At 38.0% G+C, this 11,099-nt stretch overlaps 1 protein-coding gene across 1 annotated transcript; it reads left to right on the plus strand.

Annotated features, from left to right (window-relative positions):
• The first annotated feature begins 1,353 nt into the window (after positions 1-1,353).
• On the plus strand, positions 1,354-10,219 carry rpl5b (ribosomal protein L5b). The gene is made up of 8 exons (XM_051896406.1): positions 1,354-1,508; positions 1,971-2,040; positions 2,126-2,241; positions 4,003-4,137; positions 8,284-8,486; positions 8,711-8,888; positions 9,381-9,469; positions 10,053-10,219. Exons 1-8 carry the CDS (start codon positions 1,506-1,508, stop codon positions 10,147-10,149), a joined length of 891 nt encoding a protein of 296 aa, XP_051752366.1. The 5' UTR covers positions 1,354-1,505; the 3' UTR covers positions 10,150-10,219.
• The last annotated feature ends 880 nt before the right edge of the window (positions 10,220-11,099 follow it).

Here is an 11,099-nt window from a genome sequence, read left to right on the forward strand (position 1 = left end):
GCAGAAGACGTCGCACAGCAACTAACTTTTCTGGTTTTCCTTGGTTTTGCTGACGTTAATCGTCATTTCTTTCTGATGCAGGACACACCTTTCTCTTTCCAACAATGCATCACTGACGCAGCAATCAGCCTATTAGAACTGCTTTATACGTGGAACCTATTTTAAGACACAAAAAAGAGAATTACTTTATCCATGTAATGAGGTTAATGACTTCTCTTTTAAAGGTGTGTCTAAAAGTCAAGCTGTCAATGCGGTTTTGTTTGCATTTCCAAAAAGAAAACATATTAAGGAGAATTCTGTTAAAATTATAAAAGAATAATTGCTCCAGATCTCATATTATGACCACTGTTTACGTAGTTCCATCAATGTCACTTCCATCTCATCTCAAATTATGTAATGTGTTTAATAGCATGGAAATAATGGATTTGGAAATTACATTTAAATATTTATAAATAATTTTAAATAATATAAATAACCATATTAATGCAATTAAATAATTTCTCAAAACAATTATAAATTATTTTAAATAATATAAATAATAATATTAACACAATCAAATAATTTTCCATAAATAATACTCTAAAATGACAGCTTGATTACTGTAATTTTCTAGTGGATAATTTTCACAAAGGAAATATTAACTAGAAATATTAACTAGAAAAAAATTACAATTCCTGCACACTATTCAGACTTGCAATTGACCTTCCTCAGACTTACAAAACATGCCCCAACAGAGTGAAAAAGCTGTTAACAGTAATTATCACCACACCTCCAAACACAGACAACAGGACAAAATAAAAAGACAAATATTCAAATAGGCTACCTGTTGCAAATAATCAGAAAAAAAAAAAAAAGTCCTACACCCAAATGAACAATAAATCTAATTTTACAAAATAAACATCAAGATACAAATAAATCTATTACAAAATGACATTAAATCTACATCTTCTATTCCAAATGATAATAATAAAACTGTTTTGAAATGGCGTAGCCTATGTTTATTTGACTATTTCATTTGATCATAACCATGTTAAACATGCAATAATTTATATTTTTACCTATTTTCATAATTTAATTGACTGTCTAAAGGTAAAACGAGTAAATCTAGGCCTATATATAATAGACATTTAAAAAGCAGCAAAAAATAAATAAATAAATAAATAAAACACATTCAGCATAACAGCTTAGCTATACAGTAGACAGTTAAACTGCATCTTCATGTAATGAGTTGAAGCCAGTATTTCTTGGAACAATGCGATATGAGATGGACAATGTCATTTGTTGATAAGCATTTTTCATTAACAGGTATTTTAGCTCATATACGCCTTTATACATCCAAAAGAGCAGGTGTCGCTGTGCTTTCCTCCTCACAGTGTTGTTTTGCCCCGCTGTCGATGATATTTACCGAGCATGCGCACATCATTCTTTCTTTTCCCAGTGCAGCGGAGTCAAAACTCCCTAGTTTGACTCCAGGCTCCGGCTTAGGAGACTGAAAAGTCTACAAAATGGTCAGTACAGCGCTGCAATACTTCTGTTATTGTGTTCCCTAAAGTTTACTTGTATGTTTGGTGCCCTTTCGTTATAGTATGATGACAGATAATAAAAGGATGGCTTAAGATTTTCTCGGATAGACAGCGTTCAAACGTGGCCTTATGGCTGATTTTAAGCCCTTCCCACATGAGTTTCAGAGAGAGATGCACACTAGTGAATATTTGCAATATTACTAAAGTTTTTCGCAATCTCACACGCTCTGAAAAAAGCACAATATTATTGTGTTTTTAAACATCTAATCGATCTCTGGCATGATGTTTTATGCTAGCATGCTATGCCTTAATTTTACTGGAGGCCTTTCAACCTTTTGCAGTCCTATCACGTCAGTTTTCATTGTAGCAGAAATTTCAATTTGTTTTGCGTCTGCAGGTTGAATCTCGGAAGTGTTTGACTTTTAATTGACTTGTGTTGTCTTTTAGGGATTTGTAAAAGTAGTGAAGAACAAGGCCTACTTCAAGAGGTACCAGGTGAAGTTCAGGAGAAGGAGAGGTAACGTAAATGCAGAACTTTGAGCAGTTATATAAACTCATACAGACAGGCCTGACTTTCATTGTATTCTCGTTATGCTTTTCAGAGGGAAAAACTGATTACTTTGCCCGAAAGCGCCTGGTTATTCAAGACAAGAACAAGTACAACACACCCAAGTATAGGATGATTGTCCGCTTCTCCAACAGGGACATCATATGCCAGGTGGGTGTAAAGATGCTCACTGTTTGCCCCATGACCACTTATGAAGTGTTCATTCAGCAGGATATCCTAAAATGCTGAAAATCAGTACTTGCATAGGATGGGGGGGGGGAAAGTTTAACCTTTAACAATTTATTGAGCACTAAAAGCAATATTTGGTCACACTTTATATTAGGTGGTCTTTGTTAACCATACAGTATATTTATTAAATGTGTGCATTTGTTGTTACATTCAATGTACTTCCATTTCCTTAACATTTGTTGTTAACATGTGCACTGTCAACTTTACCCCTAACTGTAACCCAAATCTGCACGCGTTATGAGTCAGTTAACCTGATAATCGGGTCAAAGCAGGACAGTGAACCGGCAGCAATTGCGTGAGCTTTCGCACTAAACATGGAGACTGAAGCTTAGCTATAGCTTCAGATAGAAAAAAGCTAGAAAATAATATGCAAATAATTTGGTAAAAAGCAGAGAACAGCACAGCCATTCCTTCAAATAAACTAGTGTATTTATATGTGCATGTGTCAGTCAGTGAATGCACACACTGTACAGTTGCAGCCACTGGACTATAATAATATTCATTGATCTAGCATTGATCTGATGTGGTTGTGTATTATTTGGCAATGGGGGACAAGCCTATACACTGTTCAAAACCAGGCTGACTCCCCGGATTTTATTTATTTATTTTTTTTAACCTCTTAAAAAAAAGGTTAAAAAAGGTGTGTTGCTTAACACACTGAGCTTGGCTTTTAATTTCTCTCACACAATGCGAGCCGCGAACCATATGAGCATCAATGAATTCCATGCAATTTCTTCCGAAAGAAAATCGTCTGAGCTTGTACGACAACAAAAATCTTACCATGTACGCCCAGCTTAACCCCTACCCTTACATCTAAACTTTTTTTGAATTAAAGGCGCTACACCAATTGGTATTGAGACCAATAGAAAAACAATCATGTAATACACAGAAATAGACAAATGAAAACAGAATTACTGTTTACCCAGCTATACCTCAAACTCATCAGCAATAAATGTGTGATTTTTTTTTCAGAAAAACTACTCAGTAAATACATAGTCTTGTGGGTATTCAATAGCCGCTTTTCCACTGTCAGGTTGAACGATTCTAAGAACGGTTCCAGTTATTTCCACTTGAGCCTGGTATGGCACGATCGCAAACCATTCTCGGCCCAGTCGGGCAACCGTGCTGTTTGAATGCATGTAATGACGTCGCAACTCAGGATTGGTCAGTTGTCTGTTTCCTGGCTATCAGTTTCTCTGTAGTTGGCTAAGCGTGCTATTTGAGTGACGTAAACACAAATTAATAATAGAATTAAAAGAAATATCTGATCATTTTCCATAACACAGTCACTGTTTACATCACATATCGTCTGTAAACTCTTGTGTTACCAAGGCAACATTTGTTTTTGTATTTATATTACGTTCTAAAGAGCTTTGTTGTCAGCCCCGCAGTGGAAAATGAAATCGTATCCGTACCGGCTGGGCCGGATCGGCACGGCACGGAATGGAACAAGCTAAGAGAACGGTTTGGCCCTATGGTGGAAAAGTGGCTAATGTTAGTACATAATAGTTATATTTTATGCATTAAATGTAGTTTTTGAAAACTGTGTTCTAAAAATATGGTTGGCATGCATGTTCTCATTATTGTGCATCGTAAGATGAATCAAGCTTGTCTGTATGTGAAATATCATTGAAGAAATATCCCTGTTGAGTCAAATGTGACCTAAGATTTTTGTTTTCCCAGATTGCCTATGCCAAGATTGAGGGTGACATGATTGTGTGTGCGGCCTACTCCCATGAGCTGCCCAAGTACGGCGTCAGTGTGGGTTTGACAAATTATGCTGCAGCCTACTGCACTGGGCTGCTGCTCGCCCGCAGGGTGAGTCTTGCTCTCGCCTCTTATTTTGACTCATTTCCCCATTGAAATTTATGAAACTTGCCTTGCAGATCTGTCTCAAGAACTTGCAGAGTAGTTGCATAAAAAAAATGAACCTGTAATATCTAGTAATTTGTCTTTATGACAGAAATGAAGAAATATGACTTTAAAAGAGTCATTTCAATTGCAGGAGATCACATTTGTCCAAGATAGATTGCATTACTCATAAGTGAAACTGCAAAAGGGGCTCGCTGTCTCAAATGAAATATTTTACTGGAATTAAATATTCCTGCTTAACTTTTCTGTTGACACCTTGGAAAGGGTTAAGTCAGTCCAGATTTAGCAATGGATTTTTTTTTTTTTTTTTTTTTTTTTTTTTTTTTAATCATTATATAGGTATTTTGCTGTTTAGCCATGAAAAGCAATTGCTGTGTCCCAGTTTGCATACTATACATCCTAAATGTTATTTGAAATTAGAATCAATGTGTCCCAAATCGTAGTATGTTGAAATGAGTATCCCAAGATAGCCAGACGGTCTGTTTCTGCTGGAAATTCGAAGTGCAGATCCATGCACGCACTGCAGGACAGAGGCCATCCAGGAATTGAATTTAATGTAAATCTGTTAAACTACTAACACGGTGGATGTGCAAAACCCACTGTTAAAGGGTTAGTTCACTCAAAAATGAAAAATCCGTTAATTACTCACCCTCATGTTGTTCCAAACTAGGGCTGGGACAATAAATCAATGCATTGAGAATCAAGAAATGATTCTGGATCAATTCTGCTAGTTTGCAAATGCATCGCGATTCTCTCTTGAATTGATTCTGGGCTTAGTTTTTAACAGTAGATGGCACTGTGTGCTTTAGAAACAGCCATACTCTGCTTGCTTCCAATTCCTTAAACACACCACTTGAACCTTTTATAAAAATCTTTCAAAATTTTGAAAAGGTTGAAGCGAATTACAAGGGTGTTGGCAGTGGTCTGTTTACATTAACCTTGCGTCATGAAAGCATTCTGAGGTGCAAGCACTTTCTCAGACTCGGTCGAATGCACAAGTGCGCTCTTCTTCGTGAACATTTGAGTGTGCGATTTTAAAAACTAGCCCAGAAGCACCATCTGCTGTTAAACTAATCTCAGAATCGATTCAAAAGAATCGCGATGCATTCGGAAAATCTCGGAATTGAGTGATGACCACCCCCCCATGACATGAGGGTGAGTAAATGATGACTGAATTTTCATTTTTTGGTGAACTGCCCCTTTAATTTGAGAGATTTAGATAAAGGGGTTTGAGTTTATCTAACCTCTAAAAAAGTATATCTAACCTGATTAAAAATACTATCAGCAACAATACTGTTTATGAATGGGTGTTTGGCCATTAACTTGCTTCATTATGAAAAACATTTTCTTTTCTACATGGAAGACCCACAACTGGCAGAGTAACATGCTACTTTTCTCTCCAATACAATGAGAAGAATTAAACTAATGTGGAGTGTTAACTGTGACAAGATGATTGATAGGCCAGTTTACAGCAACAGCATGGTCTGTTAACTGTAATTATAACATGGTTGTATGTCCCAAAACTTGGCTACTCTTGTTATACACTCAAACATATACTTTTTCTTAACAAAAAGTGTACATACTTTTAGGGCTTAGATAAGTAGTCAAATTGGGATGCAGCAAATGTTTAATTATGAATTAAATCACGTCTACCTGTAGTGCAAGAGTATGTTTGCTGACATTTAAAGAGTGCGGAAAGCAAAACGTATAATTTCGTCTGCATCCATTGCGTCCATTGCATATCGTGCCATTTTACTTCCTTTTCCGGGTCAGAACGTCTTGGGCTGTTTCGCCAGTGTACAGGTGCTGGTCATATAATTAGAATATCATCAAAAAGTTGATTTATTTCACTAATTCCATTCAAAAAGTGAAACTTGTATATTATATTCATTCATTACACACAGACTGGTATATTTCAAATATTTATTTCTTTTAATTTTGATGATTATAACTGACAACTAAGGAAAATCCCAAATTCAGTATCTCAGAAAATTAGAATATTACTTAAGACCAATACAAAGAAAGGATTTTTAGAAATCTTGGCCAACTGAAAAGTATGAACATGAAAAGTATGTGCATGTACAGCACTCAATACTCAGTTGGGGCTCCTTTTGCCTGAATTACTGCAGCAATGCGGCGTGGCATGGAGTCGATCAGTCTGTGGCACTGCTCAGGTGTTATAAGAGCCCAGGTTGCTCTGATAGTGGCCTTCAGCTCTTCTGCATTGTTGGGTCTGGCATATCGCATCTTCCTCTTCACAATACCCCATAGATTTTCTATGGGGTTAAGGTCAGGCGAGTTTGCTGGCCAATTAAGAACAGGGATACCATGGTCCTTAAACCAGGTACTGGTAGCTTTAGCACTGTGTGCAGGTGCCAAGTGCTGTTGGAAAATGAAATCTGCATCTCCATAAAGTTGGTCAGCAGCAGGAAGCATGAAGTGCTCTAAAACTTCTGGTATATGGCTGCGTTGACCTTGGACCTCAGAAAACACAGTGGACCAACACCAGCAGATGACATGGCACCCCAAACCATCACTGACTGTGGAAACTTTACACTGGACCTCAAGCAACGTGGATTGTGTGCCTCTCCTCTCTTCCTCCAGACTCTGGGACCCTGATTTCCAAAGGAAATGCAAAATTTACTTTCATCAGAGAACATAACTTTGGACCACTCAGCAGCAGTCCAGTCCTTTTTGTCTTTAGCCCAGGCGAGACGCTTCTGACGCTGTCTGTTGTTCAAGAGTTGCTTGACACAAGGAATGAAACCCATGTCTTGCATACGTCTGTGCGTAGTGGTTCTTGAAGCACTGACTCCAGCTGCAGTCCACTCTTTGTGAATCTCCCCCACATTTTTGAATGGGTTTTGTTTCACAATCCTCTCCAGGGTGCGGTTATCCCTATTGCTTGTACACTTTTTTTCTACCACATCTTTTCCTTCCCTTCGCCTCTCTATTAATGTGCTTGGACACAGAGCTCTGTGAACAGCCAGCCTCTTTTGCAATGAACTTTTGTGTCTTGCCCTCCTTGTGCAAGGTGTCAATGGTCGTCTTTTGGACAACTGTCAAGTCAGCAGTCTTCCCCATGATTGTGTAGCCTACAGAACTAGACAGAGAGACCATTTAAAGGCCTTTGCAGGTGTTTTGAGTTAATTAGCTGATTAGAGTGTGGCACCAGGTGTCTTCAATATTGAACCTTTTCACAATATTCTAATTTTCTGAGATACTGAATTTGGGATTTTCCTTAGTTGTCAGTTATAATCATCAAAATTAAAAGAAATAAACATTTGAAATATATCAGTCAGTGTATAATGAATGAATATAATATACAAGTTTCACTTTTTGAATGGAATTAGTGAAATAAATCAACTTTTTGATGATATTCTAATTATATGACCAGCACCTGTATAGTGTAAATGCAAATATCGGATACGGGTCACTTTTAAAAGATGATGCAAGCGGGTCGTCAAACAAATCGGATATAGTCACCAAATCAGAATTGTGCATCAAGGCCTGCAGTGTAAATGCGGAGCAAGAATCTGTATTTGTTAATCTGCTACTATGGGTGCATTTTACACCTGGTACTAACAGTCATCTCAGGTGCAGTACTTCAACCTGAGGTTTGCTTGTACACGCTTCATGTGATCTGCATCATTGCATGTTATCATATACCAAAGATGTTCTATGAAGTCTGGCTTTTTCAAATGTGATCGGGTTTTTTTTTTTTTTTTTTTTTTTATATAAAGTTGGCAAAGTTTGAAACCTTTGCATTGCTGCAGCATTACTTGTTAGATAAGAAGTCATTTGCTGTTGTCCAAAACCCATCCAGACACATTAGCTTTGTTTGTGCTAATGGAATGTGGTTGCATGTGTTTTTAATGACCCCCAAATTTTATTTGATAAGATCACAGTGCTTTGCAGCCCGTTTTCACCTGTTTTGAGTGGCGTCCTCTTGCAATCCAATCATCCATAACTGTTAATACCAGGAGTACATGGGTCCTTAAGCAGTTCTTAAACATTTTAATTTAATCCTGGATAACTGATACAAGGACACAAGCACAGGTTATAACTGGAGAATTGTGTGCTCTCTTCCAGCTGCTGAACAAATTTGGCCTTGACAAGGTATATGACGGCCAGGTGGAGATCACCGGGGATGAGTTTAATGTGGAGAGCATTGATGGACAGCCTGGAGCTTTCACCTGCTACCTGGATGCAGGACTTGCCAGAACCACCACTGGCAATAAGGTGTTCGGAGCCCTGAAGGGAGCGGTGGATGGAGGTCTCTCCATTCCTCACAGGTAGATCTACCATCTTACAGTTTACTGTGCTAAAACAAATGTGGGTCTGTATGTTCTAGGTCTTCCTATTTCATATAATTCTAACTTGATGACAACTCTTGAAACTGAGCAGCTTGTGTTGTGATTGCATTTCAAGACGGGACTGATTTTTAAGACCTGTTTACATTGGAAGCATCTCAACTGCATGAGGTCTGTTCATTAATACTAAGTGTAATTTGTCTTAGCACCAAGCGATTCCCAGGCTATGATACTGAGAGTAAGGAGTTCAATGCAGAGGTCCACCGCAAGCACATCCTGGGCCTGAACATCGCAGAGTACATGAGATACTTGATGGAGGAGGATGAGGATGCGTACAAGAAACAGTTCTCTCGCTTCATCAAGAACGGCGTTACCGCTGATTCAGTATGTGCTGTTTTTTTTGTTTTACTTTTGATAACTCTTAAAATAATTTGATACAAGGCGCTTATTGTGTAAATACATGTTTTTACATTGTACTTGTATTTTTAAATATGCGTGTAATTACATGTGTAAAATCATGACAAACACTCTGAACATCACGCAAGCACAGAGTATGATCACTTCTTGCCCGAGTTTTCACATGTACTTGCATCACGCTTCACAACATGCTGAGGTTTACGTATGAGTTGCAAATGAGTTTTGGCCAGAAGTGACTGAAATAGACGATTGAAATTGTATTTTTGTAACACACCCCCTTACATTTTGGGGTGGAGTATCCCTTTAAAAATTGTGAATCCATGGCTTTGTTTCATGTTTAAATTCAGTATTTCATTAACATGATCTTACAGTAAAGCAGGCTGATACATAAGTTATAAATGGTGATGTTATTAATCTTGTGACAGTTTTGCTATATTCTAATATGCATCTCTTCCTCAGATGGAGGAAATGTATAAGAAGGCACACGCAGCCATCCGGGAGAACCCAGTGCACGAAAAGAAGCCCAAGCGGGAAGTCAAGAAGAAGAGGTACAGATCTTTTGTTTGGTTGCTTCATGTCTTGTGCTCACAGGTTGATGTTCATGAACATCACAGCCGTAGAGTCATGTTGTTTTTGCTTGTTTATGTGTTTGTTTGTTTTGTTTTTTTTCTCGTCAATTAAACTGTTTAGAACTGAGATTTTATGTCCACAATAACTGTTCTGCTGCTTGATGATGATACCCTTTCAGACTGAGCAAATTGTGGTTGGTCCTGCATTTGCACAGTTGATGCAAGCATATTTCAAGACGGGGCTGAGAGCAGCTTTGGTTAATAGTTGGACTTTCAGTGTCAGTAGAGCCATTAGAGGAAGTTTTATTGTTTTAAACCGTCTACTTTGGAGTTTTTCATAGTGGGCATAAATTCTCAGCTAGACTTAAAAGAACATTAATGAATTATGCTTGGGACTAAGTAAATCAATTAACTTGACTAATGCTTGTTTGGTCAGGGAAAATTGGTTAGTCTCACCTAAATGACTGTTTCATTAAAATGTATTGCTGTATTTAAAAGTTGATTTCCTGGGAGAAATTGCTTGCTACTTGTGTTCACTGAAATTGAGTGGTTTTCTTTCTAGATGGAACCGTGCCAAGCTCACACTGGCTCAGAGAAAAGACCGTGTTGCCCAGAAGAAGGCCAGCTTCCTTCGGGCTCAAGCTGCAGAGGAGGACTAGAGCTCGATTCTGCTTGCTTCCTCGTATTTGTGCAGAAATCCTTTGTTCTAATAAATATTTCAGAAAAGACTGTTTGTGTCCGTCTGATTGCTTGTAACATTAATAAGGTGTATTGTTTACAATATTTAAATATGGTTTGTGTATTTCCATGTTTTAACACCTGATTTTAAGGAAACCTTTAGCATTTACGGAACTAAGGAAACTGCAAACAATGGCAAAATGTAATCTTTTCAGTTCTCTGTATTGTAGTGAATGAACTAAAAACAGTCAGGCCTGAAGTTCAAAATATACTTAAGTTTTGTGAAGGGCCCTGAGTACTAACTTATATAAGGCTGCTAGCTTATATACCAATACATATTTAAAGCTTGTGATATTCACTCTTAAAGGAACATGCCACTATTTTTGAAAATAGGCTCATTTTCCAACTCCCCTAGAATTAAACAGTTGTTGATCTTTTTCCTATTTAAAACTTGACTCTTCTGTAATTGCATCGTGTACTAAGACCGACGGAAAATGAAAAGTTGCTATTTTTCTAGGCCAGTATGTCTAGGAACTATACTCTCATTCCAGCGTAATAATCAAGGAGCTTTGCTGCCGCACCATGGGTGCAGCAGGCGCAATGATATTACGCAGCACCTGAAAATAGTCCCCACACTTGCACCACCAGTTTGAATCTGCTCTCCTCCTCCCTTCTTCCCCAGTCTGTTCAGCCACACTTTCTTGCCTTTCATGTTCCGAAAGCTCATCTTCAGTGTATTCCAGTTCAGGATCTGCACCAAAGTAAATATCTTCTGAATCTCTCACAAATGTCTCCATGGTTGCAAGGCACACTCCCTGTGCAAGCAGGTGGTCACGTTGGTTACGTTGACGGAAGTTAGCCTATTTTCAGGCGCTGCGTAATATCATTGCACCTGCTGCACCCATGGAATGGCAGCAAAGTTCCTTGATTA

This window comes from Ctenopharyngodon idella, chromosome 6 (assembly GCF_019924925.1).
Source record: "Ctenopharyngodon idella isolate HZGC_01 chromosome 6, HZGC01, whole genome shotgun sequence".
Classification (NCBI taxonomy): Eukaryota; Metazoa; Chordata; class Actinopteri; order Cypriniformes; family Xenocyprididae; genus Ctenopharyngodon; species Ctenopharyngodon idella.

Coding starts and splice junctions, on each gene's coding strand:
- rpl5b (XM_051896406.1), top strand. Junction 2,041..2,125: donor GAAGTTCAGGAGAAGGAGAG/GTAACGTAAATG, acceptor TATGCTTTTCAG/AGGGAAAAACTGATTACTTT. Junction 4,138..8,283: donor GGCTGCTGCTCGCCCGCAGG/GTGAGTCTTGCT, acceptor GCTCTCTTCCAG/CTGCTGAACAAATTTGGCCT.